The 24,011-nt window shown below is 36.5% G+C and overlaps 3 protein-coding genes across 3 annotated transcripts; all 3 read left to right on the top strand.

Annotated features, from left to right (window-relative positions):
• Positions 1-5,309: 5,309 nt before the first annotated feature.
• LOC138869002 (uncharacterized) lies at positions 5,310-6,236 on the top strand. The gene is made up of 2 exons (XM_070146588.1): positions 5,310-5,859; positions 5,959-6,236. Exons 1-2 carry the CDS (start codon positions 5,310-5,312, stop codon positions 6,234-6,236), a joined length of 828 nt encoding a protein of 275 aa, XP_070002689.1.
• Positions 6,237-6,449: 213 nt separating this feature from the next.
• Positions 6,450-6,881, top strand: LOC138869001 (uncharacterized). The gene has a single exon (XM_070146587.1). It carries the CDS (start codon positions 6,450-6,452, stop codon positions 6,879-6,881), a length of 432 nt encoding a protein of 143 aa, XP_070002688.1.
• A 1,617-nt stretch (positions 6,882-8,498) lies between these two features.
• Positions 8,499-23,989, top strand: LOC104213421 (replication protein A 70 kDa DNA-binding subunit B-like). The gene is made up of 11 exons (XM_070146586.1): positions 8,499-8,642; positions 8,915-9,027; positions 9,070-9,191; positions 9,309-9,399; positions 16,289-16,413; positions 16,489-16,567; positions 16,669-16,798; positions 16,888-17,045; positions 17,134-17,257; positions 17,339-17,694; positions 23,929-23,989. Exons 1-10 carry the CDS (start codon positions 8,499-8,501, stop codon positions 17,690-17,692), a joined length of 1,440 nt encoding a protein of 479 aa, XP_070002687.1. The 3' UTR covers positions 17,693-17,694; positions 23,929-23,989.
• Positions 23,990-24,011: the final 22 nt, after the last annotated feature.

Genomic DNA, 24,011 nt, shown 5'->3' with positions numbered 1-24,011 from the left:
AGAATGAATCAAAACAGGCTCGACGGATGAGATTTGAGCAGGGGTATCTTCAATTTCATCATTATTAATGACTCGTCTCCTAACTCTTGGCTTGGCAATTAAAGAGGTATCTTCCTCTTCCTCATTCTCAGAACTTTCTCCTATAGCTTTCCTTTTGGGAAGCGAAGCTCGAGCCTTATTCAAATCAAGAGCAGCATTAGCAGACATGCGAATGGCCATAGCTACATCAGCTGCCATTCCTCTAACACCAAATCCTGATTAAAAGAAGGATACATAATCAACATTGAGAAAAAGGTGCTTAACATGTAAAAAGACAAAAAGGAACATACCATGTGTTTTCACCTTTCAGCCATGTAAAGAAGAAATTGATTTCCAAGTTCTTTGATCCTTAGGAGCAATCTTCAAAATTGAATCTACCCAACCACGGAAGTCATGAATAAGTTCCACATCTCCCATGGTTGCTACAAAAAACCAAAAAGAGGCAAAGTTAGAAAAAGAATAAGAATTCTCAAAAATAGGTGCGGTAAATAAAAGGAAACTTACGTGCAAAATTCCACTTCTCAGGGAAGAGAATATTTGTTTCACCAAGTAAGTCCACCGTACGTACAACAACGTACCGGGTATATCATCCACGATCTCTGTCATCTTCAGGGTTTACCAAAACCTTTTTGCTTCTTGCAGTTAAGGTAAAAACCCCATGGCGCATTAAGTTGGGATGGTATAAATGAATAAGGTGAGAAAAGGTAAAGTTGACATTGGCTTTGGCAGATAAGTATCTCAGACAAGCCACTGCTCTCCACACTAGGGGACCGACTTGGGCCAAACAGATTTTAAAGAAACGGCAAAAGTCAATAATGACTGGGTCAACCTGAGGATTAAAACCCAAAGTAAAGGGGTAAGTATAAACAAAAGAGTAACCACTTTTAAAGGAAGAAATTCTTTGATTTGGGGAAGGAATTGACATTCGAAGACTATTGGTCCAGTTACAATCCCTTCTGATTGTAGGAATTGTAAGCTCGGTTACTAATGAAGGATAAGTGTCAGCTTTTTCTAAATTTACAATTTGCTTTTGAAGAGACGTTCTATCACTCCCAAAAGACAAATCACTAGGAACAATTTCATCGACTAAAGGTTCTTGAGAAGAATCAAGGATTTCTTTACCTTTAGAAGAAGGGGTCTTCGGAATAGAACTCCCGATACTAGGAGAAAAAGAAGCAGGACCAGATAAACCATCACGAGCGGACCCTAGGCCCAAGCTCCGAAGCCTACCTCGTCTGCCTCTCCTATGTCTTGTGGGGCCATTGGGGAAGTGATCGAGAATTGAAACTTTTCTAGGGTTAGGGTTTGGAGATAACATTGTTAAAGAAGGATGTACTAAAGGGGAGAGAAAATACAAGTAAGTAAGAAATTGCTTGTTGAAGATCTATGAAGAAGAAGGTAAACGAAAGAGGATTAAAAATGCTTATAATGACAACCGTCAAACTTAGAAGTGCAATGATGAAAAGCCTATTATAAAGGCAACTATCATTTTGTGAATAGTGTGAATGAAGAAGTCTCAAAAAAGGGTGTAGAATTGCAGAACCAATCAGAAGATGACACGTATGTAAAACATTAAATGGAAGGGACAATTGAAGCGTCCGTATTTGTCATAATATTAATTACGGCAAAAATTCCCTTTTTATAAAGATCCACTTCCCAATTATTTACTTGATAAATAAATGGAAAGTGGGGGGACTATCTGTATTGGAAAAAAAACTGAATTTACATTGTAGGTGACGTGGCATGACACGTGGACTGGTCAAATGGTCAAAAAACAATAAATAGCCAAGAGGCACGGGCGACAACAGATAAGGGAAAAAGAAATCAACATAGGTGTGGACCGTTACTAAAATAGGTACGAGTCTCGTACCTATCCAAGTCATTTAAAGACCAAAGATCGGAAGAAGTTGAAGATACGAATCAGATGACGTAAAAGAGTCTAAATACAGCATTAAATATCAAATACGTTAGAATATTTGAATTAAAAAGAAATGATTGTGTAACGTTTCTCTTAATGTCATTTATTGCTCATAATTGCCTCATTAAGACAAAGACATTATATTTTCTCCTAGAATTAACTATAAAAGGAGAAGAACTCACCATCTGTAAGGATACGAAATACTATTAAGATCTTACTAAAATACAAAATTATTTACTGCTTTACCATCATTCTCAAAAACATTTTATTTTCGTCTCCTGATTATCAGTAACCCGAATTTCTTTTTAGCTTTGACCAAAGACTCAGATTTTTGGTTAAACAATTACGGAATCTGTATTTTGGAAATAGTAAAGAGTGTAAACACTTCTGAACGTATATAATGTCATGGGCTGCTTTCCAGACACGCACCATGACCCCTTGGCCGCGCCCCATGGCGGGCTAGCAAGCCTCACAATGCCTAGCGCCATGGTTGGCCCCGTGGTCTTGGCTGCGCCAAGTGACAAGCGCGCATGCGCCTCTGTCGCCCCACCGATGCCTCTCGCCAGCGCCCAAGGGCTGGCCATTAAAAACAGTGTCGCGCGCCCTGACAATGTCGCGCGCGCAGATCCTGATGCCTCGCCAGCGCCCAGCTGCAGGCCCATTCCAGCAGCGCCTCGCGCACAGACCCTGATGCCAAGCACCAGTGCCCAGCCTCAGGCCAGCACATCAAGTGTCGCGCGCGCCCACAGCAACGCGCGCGCAGACCCGCAAGACAAAGACAAAGATGCTGCCATCGGACTTAGTTTTACCTTGTAATAATCTAAGTCCTTTTCATTGTAATCATAGGCTAGTTTACATCATTTTCATTTCAGTGTGCTTCTACAGCTTTATTAGGACTAGTCTTGTAATGTTGGTTTATTTTTTTAAGCATTATTAAGGGGGACCAAACAATCAAACATTTCAAGCAAGCATTTTCTGGTGTCTCTCCCCCTCGACACCACATCTTTGTAATCAGCATTTTCATTCATCAATAAAATCATCATCATCATTCAAAACCCAATTCTCTCTCAGCTTCCGCAATTGCTCATGACATTGGTTTTCCCGCACGACACTGACAATCTAGTCTAGCGTGCGGAGGGGACCTCATTGGCGGACAACAACCGCACTGACATCGGTTGCTTAGCCTTACGTTGCCCTTCCAAAGAACATCAGGAAGGCGTTGCGTAACAATAAGCACGTATATAATAACCTCTTTGCATTTACATCGCTCGGTGCAAAATATGATAAAGATCTAGCTAAAAGAAACCGTGGTGTATATATTTTCAAAGTTCAAGGACAAATGTATCATTTGATGGATAATTTGTATTCACGAGATGGAAAACCAAAAAACCTACTACTGTACTTCTACGATAATAGTAATGAATTAACATACAGAATGGCTTGTTCTAGTAAAGTCCATGAAACAATAGTGAAGGAACTGATGGACATTTTATCAATCAATCCATATTCTATCTTTCTACGATCTCTGGTAAATATTTCTAACCTTGAGGACTTGTATATTGCTCTTAAAAGTGACTCAGGTTTAGACCAACGAGTATATAATCTGCCTACCTCAACTGAGATTGCAGCAATATGGGTTGAAGGAAATGATGGTAGTGCTATTCGTGCACCGCACATTCAAATCTATACTCACATCAAATATATACAAAGAGTAAATTATTACTATGGATGCTATGATGCTTTACAATACTTGTTGTTATTTCCGTATGGTCAAAGTGGGTGGCATTGTGGTATTAAGAAGATTTATATGACAGAAAGCATTTCTAGATATCCTAGAAATTTTGAAAATGAAGAGATACCAAATATAAGAAATGTTTGCTCTCTTGACGAATATCTTGAAATAGAGGCTGAAATTCTACAAAAAGGAAAGCGAAAAAAGGAAAACAGTGTCTGTCCATGAATATTATTGTTACAAACTACAAATGAGAGATGATGAAATCTTAACTGGAAGAATATTTCAACAATATACGGTCGACGAATATATAAAACTTGAAACACAAAGGTTGGATTTTATTTGGTTTAATCAGGATTTATTCAGAACAAATGTACTACAGAGACTCATTGATATTTTGAGATTTGGTAAAAGAGATGCTTCAAATATCGGGAAAAAGAAATTTCTTTCAAATTCTTTTATTGGTGGGCTTAGAGATATGCATCAACGGTATATGGATGCTATCGCGTTAGTTCAGCACTTTGGTAAACCTGATTTATTTATAACCATGACATGTAATCCATCTTGGCCAGAGATAAAGGAACATTTAGCATTAGTGGATGAAGCACAAAATAGACCTGATCTCATTAGCCAGGTGTTTAGAGTAAAAATAGAAGAATTAAAAACGGATATCCTAAAGTGAAATGAAAGGTTGCAGCTTTTATCTATGCAGTAGAATTTCAAAAACGTGATTTACCTCATGCTCATTTCCTTCTAATACTAGCTAATGAATACAAGTTGCTAACGCCAGAAGATTACGACAATATTATTATCGCAGAAATACCTGATGAAGATGTAGAACCAGATTTATACTCATTCGTTATTTGACACATGATGCATAGTCCTTGTGGTAATCTTAACCCTACAAATTCTTGTATGAAAACAGACGGTAGTTGTAAGTTTAAATACCCAAAAAGCTTTGCTAATCACACTTCAAAAGGAGTCAATTCTTATCCAGTTTACAAAAGGCGAAATACAGGAGTAAGTTTTAATAAGAGAACAATTTTTGGACAACTCTTGGGTTGTTCCATACAACCCTTTTTTGCTTGGTAAATTTGATTTTCATATTAATGTTGAAGTATGCTCTGACATTAAGGTCGTTAAGTACCTTTACAAGTACATTTGTAAAGGACATGACAAGATTGCATTTTATATGCATACCAACGAGACAAATGTAGAAATAGATGAAATAAAGGAATATCTATCATCTAGATGGGTGTCGCCACCGGAAGCTACATGGCGCTTGTTTGGTTTTTCTATTAGTGAAATGTCTCCGAGTGTATGTTCTCTTCAGGTTCATCTTGAAGGACAACAATTTATTTCATTTAAAAGCAGTGCCGATATACGTACTATTGTAATAACCCAATGAATAAACAAACTATGCTAACAGAATTCTTTTACATGAGTAGAACAGACAAGGATGCTAAAGAACTAAAGTTGTTGTATCAGGAATTTCCTGAATATTTTGTATGGTCGTCTAAAGATCGAACTTGGACACGTTGACAAAAAGGATGTACTATTGGTCGTGTTGTGACATGTCATCCGACAGAAGGCGAGCGATACTATCTCAGGTTGTTATTAATGAATGTTAGAGGCCCAAAATCTTACGAAGATTTACGATATGTCAATGGAGAACCATGTAATACCTTTAGAGAATCTGTTGAAAAACGAGGAATGTTACAATGTGATAACAGTTTGATTGAATGCATGTTAGAAGCAACAAGTTACCAAATGCCACACAGCTTAAGAGGTTTGTTCGCTACGTTATTAGTATATTGTAATCCTGTGAACCCAAGAGAATTGTGGGAACAATTTGAGGAACCAATGTCTGAAGATCATAAGCTACTAGCCAACATTGGAAGAAATGAGATCCGGCTTCAAGTTTTAAACCATATTAATGACATATTGCATTCTATGGATGCTGACATAAATGACTACAAAATTGTTCAAGAAACAATCAGGCCTTCGACCACTGCGAAGGAAGCAAAGGAAGTTCATTTTGAGAGGACGATTATTGTCAATGAACAAGACATATTATTTTGCAAGAAGTTAAATAGAGACCAAATTAAAGCATACAATACAATTATTGAAAGAATATTCTCATGTAGAGCAGGAGCATTTTTCATTGATGGTCCAGGAGGAACATGAAAAACATTCTTATATCGTGCTTTACTTGCAACTATACGGTCTAAAGGATATATAACATTGACAACAACTACTTCTGGTGTAGCTGCTTTCATTCTTCCTGGTGGACGAACTGCACATTCACGGTTCAAAATCCCAATAAATATTAATAATAATTTCAGTTGCAACAGTAGCAAACAAAGCGCACTTGCCTGCTTAATTCGAGAAGCAAAATTGATTGGATGGGATGAAGTGTCTATGGCAAATAAAAGAACGATTCAGGCTTTTGATTTGCTCTTGAAAGACCTCATGGATACAAATACAATTTTTGGTGGAAAAGTAGTGGTTTTTGGAGGTGACTTCAGGCTTTTGATTTGCTCTTGAAAGACCTCATGGATACAAATACAATTTTTGGTGGAAAAGTAGTGGTTTTTGGAGGTGACTTCAGACAAACGCTTCCTGTTGTTCGTAATGGGAAGAAAGAAAATTTTATTAATGAAAATTTATTATACTCTGATATTTGGGAAGAACTTGAAAGATTGAAATTATCTGAAAATATGAGAGCAAAGACCAGATCCTCTATTTTGTGATTATTTAATGAGAATTGGAAATGGACAAGAAAAACCAAACTCTACAAATATAATTGAGATACCAGATACTTTAACTATTCCATTTACTACTGAAAGAGAATCATTAGAAAAATTATTCACAGTAACGTATCCAAATATGCACACATTCTTTTCAGCATCATCTTACCCAAGTTCTCGTGTTATTCTCACAACGAAGAATGATTTCGTCAATGAAATGAATGATATGCTTATAGATCGATTTCAAGGGACACTAAAAACTTTTGTTGGTATTGATGAAACCACTGAACCTAATGATCAGGCACAATTTGAGGACCTACTGCATACTTTTAATCCCGCTGGTTTGCCACCGCATAAATTATCTTTGAAGGAGAATTGTCCGATTATATTATTAAGAAATCTAAATTCATGTGAGGGCTTCTGTAATCAGAGGCGGATCTAGGATTTGAAGGTGGCAGGTGCCACCATAATTTTTTTAATGTACACTCTGTAATAATTAATATAGAGTTTGTTCGGTTCATTTTTTTGGTTTATTCGGGTAATTTAATAGGCATTTTTTTATTTGAAAATATGAAAATTACATCTCTATCTCCTACCCTACTTGTGAGATTTCACTAGCTATTTTGTTGTTATATGAAATTACATCTCAAACGTCAAGAAGCAAATGTAGTTAGCATTTTAAAAAAAGAATCACACCTTTACTATTAACAATTCAAGTACAATTAATATTTTCACTTGGGAACTACATCTTTTTGTGTGCTAAAAATAAATTTGCACAAGTAAAATAACATCTTCAAAAGGGAATTTCACCAATCAAAATTAGAAAAATATAAAAAATATATATCTCCAATAGATGCAGAATTAGATAAACTACAAGATCCGAAAAATTAAAATGATAAATCTCATATTTTTCTAGGCAATCCTTGCAACATAGTCATCATAATTTAATAGTAAAGAGATTTAAGTTGTATTTAATAATTATAGAATCACATGATTTTTTATGTTATAATTAAAAATATAAAAATTAAATTTGATCTCAATCCAAAATTCCGATCAAGACCCAAGTTTTTGATTTTGAAAGGAAAAACTTAAATGATTTGAAATTAAGAGAGATGCTTATTTTATGAAATTTTAATTTTTGGAGGCTCTTTTTTGAGTGTTCTTGTTAAAGATTACAGATAAAATAATAGAATACAGGGAAAAACTATAAAAAATAATGAACGAAAAATAGGAAATTAGGAGGTAGCCAAAAAGAAAAATAATTGGGACAAAGGAAATAAAAAGCACAACGAAAAGGGAAAGTGAGATAAGGTTCAAGATAAATTCGAACTTGAATTTTGCACACGAGAAATTAAAGCTTTCAAAAAGGTGTACTAGCCATGACACCTTTGTTTAGTCTGCAATTAAGGGTGACAGGATCAAATATTTAACCTAATTTAAAAAAATTTCTACATAAATATATAATAATTTTACCAACATAGCGGGTGCCATACCACCCCCACCTTAAAGGATGGATCCGCCACTGTATGTAATGGTACACGGTTGACTTGCTGTGACTTTAAAATACATGTTATAAGTGCTAAAATTTCATCAGGTGATTTTAAAGATACACATGTATTTATACCAAGAATTCCATTATTATCATCTTAAGATGAAAAATTTCCTATTCCATTTAAGAGGACCCAATTTCCTATACGATTATGTTTTGCTATGACTATAAATAAAGCACAAGGTCAAACATTAGACTTTGTTGGAATTTATTTGCTAGAACCTATTTTTTCGCATGGTCAATTTTATGTTGCTTTATCAAGAGCAAAGAGCTCAAACTGTGTGAAAATGCTAATCTGACCACCAATAGCTTCTAACCATGATGACCACTCTACATATAATGTAGTTTACGATGAAACCATTCAAAAAGCTGTTTTGCAAAGTTGATATAGCGTGACCAAGTATTGCTTTGTTCTTTTCCTGTTTTATAATTCTTTACATGTTTACTATTCAACATACTAATCATAGCTTCTTTTACTCTTTTCCTTCCTGGCAGTGACTGCTACAAAGTATGGAGTATAGACTTAATATAAGTGACATAACTCCACAAACTAGCGAGTGGACCTGTAAGGTCCAGGTTATTGAGAAAGCTAGAGCAAGGCAGAGTAAGGATGGGCGAACAAGATTTCAAATTGCGATTGTGCAATATCAGATGGTAATCTAGCCGCTATAATGTGTAGTTGCAATTCCAATATTATATAAATACTCTCATTTTTTCCACAGTAAATATTACATAAAATATAAAAGAAGACAAAATTTGTCCTTTTAGATGAAATGAAGAAAATAAAGTTATCTTGATATTGGAAAAAATATTCTGATTTGGCACTTTATTTTGAGTTGTGCAATTGGATTTATACATACTAGAAAAATAAAATATATTCAGTTAAATGTTGTAGAATATTTAACTAATTACAATAACAACTGTAGGAAGAACAAGTTGCTGTTGCTTTGTATGGGGATGACATAGAAAAATATCAAAACAAGTTCACTCCCTTTTGCACATATCTGATATCAACTGCAAAAGTTAGAACCCCTTTGCCGTATGGAATTCCTGTCAATAGATTTGAATGAGTTCTGGACAGATTCACAGTTGTTGAAAGAATAAAAGAAGACAACATGGACGATCCGCCATTGCCAGCTCCAACGAGATTAAACATAGTATCTTTGGCGAATCTGGACCAACAACCACGGAATGCTGAATTTGGTAAGTAATATTTTGTGTAAACTGTAACAAGTAATACAACAATATCATTATATCATATTATTTTAGGTCTTATATATGTTGTATTGCAAAATAATATTTACAAGCCCCTATAAACAGACATCCTTGCTATTGTTGTAAGTTGCGGTGCCATAAAGATCGCTGGCGTCCACGGCAATAAATGTCGACAAATCATTGTTATGGATACAGAGTAAGTTTAAAACATTCAACTTATTTAAAAAATTTCAGTGGCTTTAGGCAATGCTAAAGCAATTTAGCCAATCATATTGAATTTACTATTATACTTGATTCAATATATTCATGTGTTGAGCTTGTGATTTGAGTGGATTATTTGTGGATCTCAGAACTAAATTTCAAATGCGACTCAGTTACTTTTTACAAGATTTAAAATGATTTGAGATCAATTTTCTGCAAGTTTTTGCTTATTGGATTGCAGATTTCCCGATAGATGATATTGTGTGTTGCTACTTCTTTTTTCTGCCTTTTCTGAGCGTCAAAAAATAACATGAGGACATGTTTGTGATCCTCCTTTAGTTAGTCATTTTATGGACTATAAATTCACTAAAAAAGGAGAAGCATCTTAACTGATTTAATTATGGTTCAAATAACATGGACATTTCTTTGATACAGAAAGAGAACCCAAAATGTATCTTAGATTTAGAACATGTACTAATTTAGGCTGCGAAGTTTCTGATAGAACTCGACAAAGGCATTTTTCAACTTTTCTTCAACCACGTTTAGTTCCTCTTGACTAAAGCTACACTCTTTCTCTGTGGTACCAAGTAATAGTTTTTCTATCGATGATTTCGGACCATCATATGTATTTTGAATTTGGACACATTCAAGAACATCCTAGGGAGTTCGTCCACGTTCTTTTAATGAAGGATCTTCATTATTGCTCGAAGAAGCTAGTATTATGTTGTTCTCACAAGACATGTCCGCTTCTTTTGTGAAGTCCAGTTAATCTTTCTCTGCATTTAAACATCTAATTAGTGCAAATTTAATCATATGAAATAGAAGCTTATAATTAGAATGTCAACAAGCCACTACAAGAAGGAAGGCTTTTGTCAACAATATTTTGTTGAAGTTTGGCAAATTCTTTGTCCCACATCGGTGGGCTCTTGAGTTTGGGGGGGATTTTCCCCCTATAAAAGAAGACCTAATGTTTAGGATTTAAACACACCTCTCATTTGCCTTCTCATCTGTTTAAGGCATTTGTATCTTCTCTCTTTAATATTATTTCACTTGTATTTTTGGAGTGGAATAAAATATTGGTTGTGTCCGAGGAGTAGACAAAATTAGCCGAACCTCGTAAATTCTGGTGTTCCCTTTATTGTTACTTTATTGTCTTATTTATTATTTGGTGGCTGTCATAATTTTTGGTATAATAGTTGTGACTTATTCACACTATATTCATTTGGCTTCCGCAACAATTGGTATCAGAGCCAAGATACTGTCTAAGTATTCTCTATGGTTGCAGCATAGTCTGATCTTCCACATCAGAAAAGATTTATCTTGGTAACTGAGTCAAAGTTCTGTCTGAGTATGCTCTGTGGTTGCAGCTTAGTCTGATCTTCTACATAAGAAAGGAAATAATCTTGATTTGTGTCGTCAGCTATTAAATAATATTTATGTCAAATATGGGAGACAATAAACAAGAAGAATCTACATCAAGTGTCAACAATACGTCATCATTGACATCTTCGCTTATGACAAGAATTGTGTCAAATGCGAAATTTGCGGTAGAAATTTTTGACGGGTCTGGGCATTTTGGGATGTGGCAAGGTGAGGTTCTAGATGTCCTTTTTCAACAAGGGCTATATCTTGCCATTGAAGAAAAAAAACCAGATGTTATTGGAGAAGAAGATTGAAAAATTATCAATCGTGTTGCTTGCGGTACCATTCGATCCTACCTTGCTAGAGAGCAGAAATATCCATACACAAAGGAAACTTCTGCAAGTAAATTATGGAAAGCACTGGAGGATAAATTTTTGAAGAAAAATAGTCAAAATAAATTGTACATGAAGAAGAGACTGTTTCACTTCACCTATGTTCCTGGTACCACGATGAATGAACATATCACCAGTTTCAATAAGTTGGTCACAGATTTGCAAAATATGGATACAACTTATGATGATGGTGACTTGGCCTTGATGTTGTTGGCGTCACTTCCTGATGAGTACGAGCACCTTGAAACTACTCTACTCCATGGAAATGACGAAGTTTCTCTCAGAGAAGTTTGTTCGGCTTTGTACAACTATGAACAAAGAAAGCGAGAAAAACAGAAGGGCGGAGAAGGAGAAGCACTATTTGTGAGGGGTCATCCTCAAAATCAAACGAGGACAAAGAAGGGAAGATCCAAGTCAAGATCCAGACCCAGCAAAGATGAATGTGCCTTTTGTCGAGAAAAAGGGCACTGGAAGAAAGACTGTCCGAAGTTGAAGAATAAGGCCAAACATAACAATGGAAAGGCCATTATGGATTCAAATGTAGCTGATTGTGATGATTCAGACTTCTCATTAGTTACAACAGAGTCATCAACATCATCAGACATATGGTTGATGGACTCGGCTTGTAGCTATCATATGTGTCCCAACAGGGACTGGTTCGTGGAATTTCAAGAAGGAGAATATGGAGTCATCCACACAGCGGATAACAACTTTCTTACCTCATATGGCATTGGTTCAATACGATTAAGGAACCATGATGGAATGATCAGAACATTAACAGATGTTCGATTTGTACCGAATTTGAAGAAGAATCTCATCTCTGTAGGAGCCCTAGAATCAAAAGGGTTCAAAATCATTGCAGAAAATGGAGTGATGAGAGTATGCTCCGGTGCACTAGTGGTAATGAAGGCTAATCGGAAGAATAATAATATGTACCGCTATCGTGGCAGTACAGTTATTGGGACAGCGACAGTGACATCCAGTGACGACAAAGAGGCAGAAGCAACCAAGCTATGGCACATGCGCTTGGGACATGCTGGAGGAAAATCCTTGAAAACTCTATCAGATCAAGGATTGTTAAAAGGAGTAAAGGCTTGCAACTTGGAGTTTTGTGAGCATTGTGTCAAAGGGAAACAGACAAGGGTTAAATTTGGTACAGCGATCCATAATACTAAAGGCATTTTGGATTATGTACACTCTGATGTTTGGGGTCCTTCCAAAACACCTTCATTGGGTGGGAAGCACTATTTTGTAACCTTTGTTGATGATTTTTCCCGAAGAGTATGGGTGTATACAATGAAAAACAAAGATGAAGTGCTGGGAATTTTTCTCAAATGGAAGACGATGGTGGAGAATCAAACAGGCAGGAGGATCAAGTGTATTCGCACAGACAATGGAGGTGAATACAAAAATGATCATTTCAATAAGGTCTGTGAAAATGATGGCATCGTCCGACACTTCACTGTTAGACATACACCACAACAGAATGGAGTGGCAGAACGTATGAACCGGACCTTGCTGGAGAAGGTACGGTGTATGTTGTCCAATGCTGGCTTGGGCAAAGAATTTTGGGCTGAGGCAATTACATATGCATGCCACCTCATTAATCGTCTACCATCTGCTGCTATTGATGGCAAGACACCATTTGAAAAATGGTATGGAAAGACTGCTGTAGATTATGACTCTTTGCACGTGTTTGGCTCAACTGCATATTATCATGTGACAGAGTCAAAATTGGATCCAAGGGCAAAGAAGGCTATTTTTATGGGAATTACTTCTGGAGTCAAAGGATATCGCTTATGGTGTCCTATGACAAAGAAAGTAATATTCAGCAGGGATGTTACCTTTGATGAATCTGCTATGGTAAATAAGGTAACAGAAGATACCAAACAAAATGAAGGTGCTTCTAAGCAGGTGGAGTTTGAGGGAAAATTTATTTTTCCTACACAAGAAGCAGAGGAGGAAACAAATGAAGATTACCCTCTGGAAGGAGAGCCAGTAGAGGAGATTCCAACTCAGGAACCTCAACAACAACTTGAATCAATAGCAACCAGCAGGCCAAAAAGAACAATAACGAAACCTGTTCGTCTCATAGAGACGGTTGCTTGTGCAACCTCAATTGTAGCTGATGATGTTCCTACCACTTATAAAGACGCTGTCCAAAGTTCAGAAGAAAATAAGTGGAGGATTGCCATGAATGATGAAATACAGTCCCTTCATCAGAATCACACATGGAGATTGGCCAATCTCCCGAAGGGAAAGGAAGCAATTGGGTGCAAATGGGTATTTGCAAAGAAAGAAGGATTTCCTAACCAAGTAGATGTTCGCTACAAAGCAAGATTGGTGGCCAAAAGATATGCTCAAAAGGAGGGAATTGATTACAATGAAGTATTTTCTCCAGTTGTAAAACATTCCTCCATTAGAATTATGTTGGCTTTGGTAGCACAATTGGATTTGGAACTAGTTCAGATGGATGTAAAAACTGCGTTTTTACATGGAAACTTGGAGGAGGAAATCTACATGACTCAGCCAGAAGGATTCAAAGTTGCTGGAAAAGAAAATATGGTGTGCAAACTTGAAAAATCGTTGTACGGATTGAAACAATCTTCTAGACAATGGTACAAGCGATTTGACGAGTTTATGTTACGGCAAGGGTACAAGAGAAGCAAATACGATCATTGTGTGTATTTGCACAAGCTTAAAGATGGTTCCTTTGTATATCTTCTCCTATATGTTGATGATATGTTGATAGCTTCCAAGAATTCGGAAGAAATTGATAAGTTGAAGATTCAACTGAAGAAGGAGTTCGAGATGAAGGATTTGGGTGAGGCAAAGAAAATTCTTGGCATGGAGATAATTAGAGATAGACGTTCAAAGAAACTCTGTTTATCTCAAAAGGAATATTTGAAGAGAGTACTTCAACGTTTTGGCATAGATGACAAGACTAAGCCAGTTAGTACTCCACTTGCTTCCCATTTTAAGCTAAGTACTACTATGTCGCCAATGGATGAAGCTGAACGAGAGTATATGTCAAAGGTACCATACGCAAATGTTGTTGGTAGCTTGATGTATGCAATGGTTTGCACAAGGCCTGACATTTCACAAGTTGTTGGAGTTATTAGCAGATATATGCACAATCCAGGGAAGGAGCATTGGCAAGCTGTGAAGTGGATTCTACGGTATATTCATAATACTGTAGATGTCGGGTTAGTTTTTGAGCAGGAAGACAATCAGTCTGTAGTTGGATATTGTGACTCAGATTTTGCGGGTGATCTGGACAAACGAAGATCAACTACTGGTTATGTGTTTACTTTTGCAAAGGCACCAGTTAGTTGGAAGTCTACTTTGCAGTCAACAGTTGCTTTGTCTACAACAGAGGCAGAGTACATGGCTATTACAGAGGCTGTGAAGGAGGCAATTTGGCTTCAAGGATTGCTTAAGGAGCTTGGTGTTGAACAAAAAGGTATCACAATTTTTTGTGATAGTCAAAGTGCTATTCAATTAGCGAAGAACCAAGTTTATCATGCAAGGACGAAGCATATTGATGTTCGGTATCATTTCGTACGAGAAATCATAGAAGAAGGAGGAGTCACAGTGAAGAAAATTCATACTACGGAGAATCCTGCTGATATGCTGACAAAGGTGGTGACTGCGATCAAGTTTCAACATTGTTTGAATTTGATCAACATTGTTGAACACTGAAGATTGAAGATTTAGACACAATCAAAAATTTGAAATTTGTTATTGAGAGAAAATTGAAGATGTGGAATTTTGCCAAGGTGGAGATTTGTTGAAGTTTAGCAAATTCTTTGTCCCACATCGGTGGGCTCTTGAGTTTGGGTGGGATTTTCCCCCTATAAAAGAAGACCTAATATTTAAGATTTAAACGCACCTCTCATTTGCCTTCTCATCTGTTTAAGACATTTGTATCTTCTCTCTTTAATATTATTTCACTTGTATTTTTGGAGTGGAATAAAATATTGGTTGTGTCCGAGGAGTAGACAAAATTAGCCGAACCTCGTAAATTCTGGTGTTCCCTTTATTGTTGCTTTATTGTCTTATTTATTATTTGTGGCTGTCATAATTTTTGGTATAGTAGTTATGACTTATTCACACTATATACATTTGACTTCCGCAACATATTTTATATTGCCTTATGCTAAATAAATTTCTGTATAAATTTCAAAATCTCTCCCTAGCTTCTAAATATTTTTCTTCTCCCTTCTAAAGTCAGGATTAGGATTTTATATATTCAGTCCACTCTTATTCAATTTACTAAACTTCTCATTCTTTCTTCAAACTCATACAGTTTAGCGCATCTTCTTCTATTCCGTTAATTTCAAAGGATTCATTGGTACTCAAAGATCAATATAACTAATGTTGATTCCGCTTGTAAAGTGTATTTATGCAGATCTGTAGCTCTATGCAATAAATTGCTTTTCTTTGTTTCCTGTAGCATCTTTCAATAGTTCACTTAGGCATTTGATATGATGGCACAGATGGAAATCGAAGACTCTTAAGTAGTTTTCTAAGTTCTTGGTTTGACAATGTAGTCACATATAAGATGTTATGGATACTTTGTCAAAACCAATAAAACTTGTTTGTCAGTCAAACAAATCGGTAATAGGTATATTAAAAAAAAATGTAGGTGTAGAGTACAACTAAATACCAATATAGCTTATCCAACATAAAGAAAACATTTAGTTCTCAATAACACTACAACTCTCTATGTGATTAAGTTTAAAACAAGCTATGGAAGTTGATAAAATTGGATGCATTGCAGTGTAAAGGATATTTCAGTGCAACTAAATAGTAGGTACAGGCGGTGGAAAAATTGTTAATTTCTTTTTTTGAGTTTGTTGTGATGGCAAAGATTAAAACTTCAGTATTGTTAGCTTCTACAGTAAAATGGCTACTTTGTTTCTTATTTTCCATTCCCATTAGTTGTTAGCAGGGAATTTATTGAACATTTGGAGACAATTATCAGTATTGTTGACAATAGATTTTGGTGATTATATGTTTGTCATTTTAATGTGAAGATGCCAGTTGAGCACCTTTTTAGTTTGTTTATCATATAAAAGATAAGGGAAAGGTCTAGCTCATTGATACTTATTTCTTTTCTCTCTATAGTCCGCACCATTGTATTTTTACTTTGTGGGAAGACTTTGCTGAAACTGATGGAAATGAGCTAGCTACACAAGTTGACAAACATCTAATAATCCTAGCAAAGCGAATTGCACGGTCTTCTTATGCTGGTATGGACTAGATTTCAACTTTCTTTTATACATTAATGAATTCAGATTTTTTCATACTTATAGATGACAACACAGGAACATCGTTGACAACAAGATATAATTCTGCAATATTGGTAAACCCATTCTATCCGCAGGCTGCGGAACTGATGAACTGGTATGAGATAAATACACGAATGTACTACATCAATATAGTCATGGACAAAAAGATAATTATGTAAATCACCAAAAATGATATATATCTGTGTTTATTTATAGGGTGAAAGATAATGAAGAAACGTTGAGAACATATGCGCAGAGTAGTTCCTCAGAGGCAACTTCATCGCCTCTTCTAATGTCGCTACATGATGAGGCTGTACCTATTGCAAATATTCAGTCACAACCAGCGGTATGCGTGTAACATATACCATTATATATTGTGGTTCAACATTATAACAGTAGCTCAACTAATCATCAGCTCTCCTTTATGTTGAACAGATGCAATCTTTTCATGTAGAAGCTAAAATGTTGCTGCTGGATGATGAGCAGCGGTTTTACGAGTTAATGTGTTCAAAATGCAAGCAATTTGTTAGAACTTCCATAATAAAAGCTGTCGACTGTGTGAATTGCGATCAACATGCGATGTTACCACCCAGGTACAATAATTTTGTTTGCTTTTCAAATTGAAATTACTCTCATAGATTTTGTGAATGTATAATAACGTGCAATGACATTGTATAACAGGTGTCGATTTCAAGTTGAAATTGCAGATAGAAGTGGATCGGCAATTGCAACAATATTTGGTGAATCTGGAGAAAATCTTCTTTCAATGAAAGCTGAACAGATCTATGAAATAACTAAGATAAAGGTACAAACGATAATTAAAATTTGGTTAAATTCGTTACTTCAACTGACATGTTAGAGCTTGAGAGCTCATTTTTGAATACAGAATGAAGTGATGCCCCTCCAGCAACGTCTTGCTAACAAAGTGTTCAAAGTACAACTGAAGAAATTACTTTCCAGGGCGTCAGATGAAACACCAGCAAAGCTGTTCATTCTGTCGTATGTTGAAAAGCAAGATGCTCCCCAATTGCCAGCACCATCAACTTTTACAACTGCTGGAGAAAGCAGCAAAAGAGAGCTTGGCAATCTGTCCTCCCCACAGGAACAAAAGGAGCTGATCACAGAACCTACATCATCTAGCAAAAGACAACAGATTGAGCGGACAACTCCAACTAGAAAAAATGCTTCTTCTAGCAGAAAACAAAATATTGAGCCTGTCACTGCTGCAAAGAAAAAGTGAAGGTTAGTAAACCATCTTGAATAAACCTTGTATTGAAAAGTAGGTTGAGTGTAGACAATAAAAGCTAAAACCGATGAACTATTAAAATTCCTCCCTTTAGAATTAAGTGGATTATTCCTCATTTAAATACCAAAATTTAGAAGACTCTCCAACAATTCTTTGTTTCACTAGAAAATAGAACTACAATCTATACAGGTACTGTGTTGGAAGTTATCGAGCCATTTGATTTATCTTTGTCACTAGGAACTCTAAGCTGAGAAACCAAAATTAGAATTTGCCAATAATTATGTCACCAAAATCACAGTTTTCTCTTTTATTTATTAATAGATTGTTTGTATGTGTCTGTTGAAAGCTTTAGGAAATTGGAATGAAGAGCAGAAAGTTATTAAGGCAAAAACTTACTTATGATAATTTTCTAGAACCACTTGGATGCCAATATTTTGCTGAAAATATACGTCGTTAAAGCAGAATTTCAGACACCCTTATTTTGTAGTTGACCCAAACTTAAGAAGCGCATTCAGCTTTTTTCTCCCGCAATTGATGTTTTGTATATTTGAATCATGTCATCAAAATTTAGCAGGCAAGTTTCATTGTCAACCTGTTGCGGAAGCCAAATGTATATAGTGTGAATAAGTCACAATTATTATACCAAAAATTATGACAGCCACCAAATAATAAATAAAACAATAAAGCAACAATAAAAGGAACACCAGAATTTACGAGGTTCGGCTAATTTTGCCTACTCCTCGGACACAACCAATATTTTATTCCACTCCAAAATACAAGTGAAATAATACTAAAGAGAGAAGATACAAATGCCTTAAACAGATGAGAAGGCAAATGAGAGGTGTGTTTAAATCCTAAACATTAGGCCTCCGTTTATAGGGAAAAAATCCCAACCAATTTGGTCTTCCACCGATGTGGGAGTTTTGGCATTCAACAAATCTCCACCTTGGCAAAATTCCACATTTTCAATTCTCTCTCAATAACAAATTTTGGTTGTGTCTTCATCTTCAATCTTCAGTGTTCAACAATGTTGATCAAATCCAAACAATGTTGAAACTTGACCGCAGTCACCACCTTTGTCAGCATATCAGCAGGATTCTCTGTAGTATGAATTTTCTTCACCGTGACTCCACCTTCTTCTATGATTTCTCGTACGAAATGATACCGAACATCAATGTGCTTCGTCCTTGCATGATAAACTTGGTTCTTCGCTAATTGAATAGCACTTTGACTATCACAAAAAATTGTGATACCTTTTTGTTCAACACCAAGCTCTTTTAGCAATCCTTGAAGCCAAATTGCCTCCTTCACAGCCTCTGTAATAGCCATGTACTCTGCCTCTGTTGTAGACAAAGCAACTGTTGACTGCAAAGTAGACTTCCAACTAACTGGTGCTTTTGCAAAAGTAAACACATAACCAGTAGTTGATCTTCGTTTGTCCAGATCACCCGCAAAATCTGAGTCACAATATCCAACTACAGACTGATTGTATTCCTACTCAAAAACTAACCCAACATCTACATTATTATGAATATACCGTAGAAACCACTTCACAGCTTGCCAATGCTCCTTTCCTGGATTATGCATATATCTGCTAATAACTCCAACAACTTGTAAAATGTCAGGTCTCGTACAGACCATTGCATACATCAAGCTACCAACAACATTTGCGTATGGTACCTTTGACATATACTCTCGTTCAGCTTCATCCATTGGCGACATAGTAGTACTTAGCTTAAAATGGGAAGCAAGTGGAGTACTAACTGGCTTAGTCTTGTCATCTATGCCAAAACGTTGAAGTACTCTCTTCAAATATTCCTTTTGAGATAAACAGAGTTTCTTTGAACGTCTATCTCTAATTATCTCCATGCCAAGAATTTTCTTTGCCTCACCCAAATCCTTCATCTCGAACTCCTTCTTCAGTTGAATCTTCAACTTATCAATTTCTTCCGAATTCTTGGAAGCTATCAACATATCATCAACATATAGGAGAAGATATACAAAGGAACCATCTTTAAGCTTGTGCAAATACACACAATGATCGTATTTGCTTCTCTTGTACCCTTGCCGCAACATAAACTCGTCAAATCGCTTGTACCATTGTCTAGAAGATTGTTTCAATCCGTACAACGATTTTTCAAGTTTGCACACCATATTTTCTTTTCCAGCAACTTTGAATCCTTCTGGCTGAGTCATGTAGATTTCCTCCTCCAAGTTTCCATGTAAAAACGCAGTTTTTACATCCATCTGAACTAGTTCCAAATCCAATTGTGCTACCAAAGCCAACATAATTCTAATGGAGGAATGTTTTACAACTGGAGAAAACACTTCATTGTAATCAATTCCCTCCTTTTGAGCATATCCTTTGGCCACCAATCTTGCTTTGTAGCGAACATCTAATTGGTTAGGAAATCCTTCTTTCTTTGCAAATACCCATTTGCACCCAATTGCTTTCTTTCCCTTCGGGAGATTGGCCAATCTCCATGTATGATTCTGATGAAGGGACTGTATTTCATCATTCATGGAAATCCTCCACTTATCTTCTTCTGAACTTTGGACAGCGTCTTTATAAGTAGTAGGAACATCATCAGCTACAATTGAGGTTGCACAAGCAACCGTCTCTATGAGACGAACAGGTTTCGTTATTGTTCTTTTTGGCCTGCTGGTTGCTATTGATTCAAGTTGTTGTTGAGGTTCCTGAGTTGGAATCTCCTCTACTGGCTCTCCTTCCAGAGGGTAATCTTCATTTGTTTCCTCCTCTGCTTCTTGTGTAGGAAAAATAAATTTTCCCTCAAACTCCACCTGCTTAGAAGCACCTTCATTTTGTTTGGTATCTTCTGTTACCTTATTTACCATAGCAGATTCATCAAAGGTAACATCCCTGCTGAATATTACTTTCTTTGTCATAGGACACCATAAGCGATATCCTTTGACTCCAGAAGTAATTCCCATAAAAATAGCCTTCTTTGCCCTTGGATCCAATTTTGACTCTGTCACATGATAATATGCAGTTGAGCCAAACACGTGCAAAGAGTCATAATCTACAGCAGGCTTTCCATACCATTTTTCAAATGGTGTCTTGCCATCAATAGCAGCAGATGGTAGACGATTAATGAGGTGGCATGCATATGTAATTGCCTCAGCCCAAAATTCTTTGCCCAAGCCAGCATTGGACAACATACACCGTACCTTCTCCAGCAAGGTCCGGTTCATACGTTCTGCCACTCCATTCTGTTGTGGTGTATGTCTAACAGTGAAGTGTCGGACGATGCCATCATTTTCACAGACCTTATTGAAATGATCATTTTTGTATTCACCTCCATTGTCTGTGCGAATACACTTGATCCTCCTGCCTGTTTGATTCTCCACCATCGTCTTCCATTTGAGAAAAATTCCCAGCACTTCATCTTTGTTTTTCATTGTATACACCCACACTCTTCGAGAAAAATCATCAACAAAGGTTACAAAATAGTGCTTCCCACCCAATGAAGGTGTTTTGGAAGGACCCCAAACATCAGAGTGTACATAATCCAAAATGCCTTTAGTATTATGGATCGCTGTACCAAATTTAACCCTTGTCTGTTTCCCTTTGACACAATGCTCACAAAACTCCAAGTTGCAAGCCTTTACTCCTTTTAACAATCCTTGATCTGATAGAGTTTTCAAGGATTTTCCTCCAGCATGTCCCAAGCGCATGTGCCATAGCTTGGTTGCTTCTGCCTCTTTGTCGTCACTGGATGTCACTGTCGCTGTCCCAATAACTGTACTGCCACGATAGCGGTACATATTATTATTCTTCCGATTAGCCTTCATTACCACTAGTGCACCGGAGCATACTCTCATCACTCCATTTTCTGCAATGATTTTGAACCCTTTTGATTCTAGGGCTCCCACAGAGATGAGATTCTTCTTCAAATCCGGTACATATCGAACATCTGTTAATGTTCTGATCATTCCATCATGGTTCCTTAATCGTATTGAACCAATTCCATATGAGGTAAGAGGGCTGTTGTCCGCTGTGTGGATGACTCCATATTTCTCCTTCTTGAAAATCCACGAACCAGTCCCTGTTGGGACACATATGATAGCTACAAGCCGAGTCCATCAACCATATGTCTGATGATGTTGATGACTCTGTTGTAACTAATGAGAAGTCTGAATCATCACAATCAGCTACATTTGAATCCATAATGGCCTTTCCATTGTTATGTTTGGCCTTATTCTTCAACTTCGGACAGTCTTTCTTCCAGTGCCCTTTTTCTCGACAAAAGGCACATTCATCTTTGCTGGGTCTGGATCTTGACTTGGATCTTCCCTTCTTTGTCCTCGTTTGATTTTGAGGACGACCCCTCACAAATAGTGCTTCTCCTTCTCCGCCCTTCTGTTTTTCTCGCTTTCTTTGTTCATAGCTGTACAAAGCCGAACAAACTTCTCTGAGAGAAACTTCGTCATTTCCATGGAGTAGAGTAGTTTCAAGGTGCTCGTACTCATCAGGAAGTGACGCCAACAACATCAAGGCCAAGTCACCATCATCATAAGTTGTATCCATATTTTGCAAATCTGTGACCAACTTATTGAAACTGGTGATATGTTCATTCATCGTGGTACCAGGAACATAGGTGAAGTGAAACAGTCTCTTCTTCATGTACAATTTATTTTGACTGTTTTTCTTCAAAAATTTATCCTCCAGTGCTTTCCATAATCTACTTGCAGAAGTTTCCTTTGTGTATGGATATTTCTGCTCTCTAGCAAGGTAGGATCGAATGGTACCGCAAGCAACACGATTGATAATTCTCCAATCTTCTTCTCCAATAGCATCTGGTCTCTTTTCTTCAATAGCAAGATCTAGCCCTTGTTGAAAAAGGACATCTAAAACCTCGCCTTGCCACATCTCAAAATGTCCTGATCCGTCAAAAATTTCTACCGCAAATTTCACATTTGACACAATTCTTGTCATAAACGAAGATGCCAACGATGACGTATTATTGACACTTGATGTAGATTCTTCTTGTTTATTGTCTCCCATTTTGACACGAATATTATTTAATAGCTGACGACACAAATCAAGATTATTTCCTTTATGGTGTGGAAGATCAGACTAAGCTGCAACCACAGAGCATACTAAGACAGAACCTTGACACAGTTACCAAGATAAATCTTTTCTGATGTGGAAGATCAGACTATGCTGCAACTACAGAGCATACTTAGACAGTACCTTGGCTTTGATACCAATTGTTGCGGAAGCCAAATGTATATAGTGTGAATAAGTCACAACTACTATACCAAAAATTATGACAACCACCAAATAATAAATAAGACAATAAAGCAACAATAAAAGGAACACCAGAATTTACGAGGTTCGATTAATTTTGCCTACTCCTCGGACACAACCAATATTTTATTCCACTCCAAAATACAAGTGAAATAATACTAAAGAGAGAAGATACAAATGCCTTAAGAAGATAAGAAGGCAAATGAGAGGTGTATTTAAATCCTAAACATTAGGCCTCCTTTTATAGGGAAAAAATCCCAACCAATTTGGTCTTCCACCGATGTGGGAGTTTTGACATTCAACACAACCAACCTCAAACTTCATACTTCTCCTTCTCAGAAGAATAACACAACTACTTTTTGAGAATTTAATTTTTTTCTTAAAGTATTACGTACACTTTTTTTGCAATCAATTTAGAAACAGTTTTTCCTATAAAAGGTTGTGATCGGTAATCTATTTTTTCACAAATTTAACCCAAATATTTGAACTTACATATAGAGGTAGAGATATTCACCAAAGGGAATGTTCAAAGATTAAGACTTTTCTGGAGCATGAAGTCGTTGATTTCCAAATAAACATACTGTTAAAAGTTGTGCATTCCTTGGCCCATTTAAGTGCTTCTGCTTCCCATGTTTCCTGTATATCTCCTTAGAAGAAGATAGTGTTCACCATACTATGCACTAGATTAGACAAGAGTGTTGCACTTGGCAGTTCTGTCCTCACAACTGTAGTGTCCTCATTCTCTAACACATATTTGAACCTTTGATGATTAAAAAATAAAATTCACGATGTTTTCTTTGCTTCATCAAATTCACTTTACATTTTGACTGTTCATTGTACTTACTATGTCCATGACCATCTTCTTCAGTCCCCACTGAACTTTCCTTTAATTCCCACTTTCTCCAAACTTTGTTCCCTTGTTTTCTCTAACTTTTAAGATGTTGTTTCTTTACTGCAGGTGGAGACTTAAACCTTTTGATCACTGTACATATTAACTCTTCAGGTGAGGACTGTAATAAATGAAACTTTGAAGTTCGTCAC

The sequence above is a fragment of the Nicotiana sylvestris genome, chromosome 5 (assembly GCF_000393655.2).
Source record: "Nicotiana sylvestris chromosome 5, ASM39365v2, whole genome shotgun sequence".
In the NCBI taxonomy this organism is placed as follows: domain Eukaryota; kingdom Viridiplantae; phylum Streptophyta; class Magnoliopsida; order Solanales; family Solanaceae; genus Nicotiana; species Nicotiana sylvestris.
This window is presented reverse-complemented; position numbering and strand designations above follow the sequence as displayed.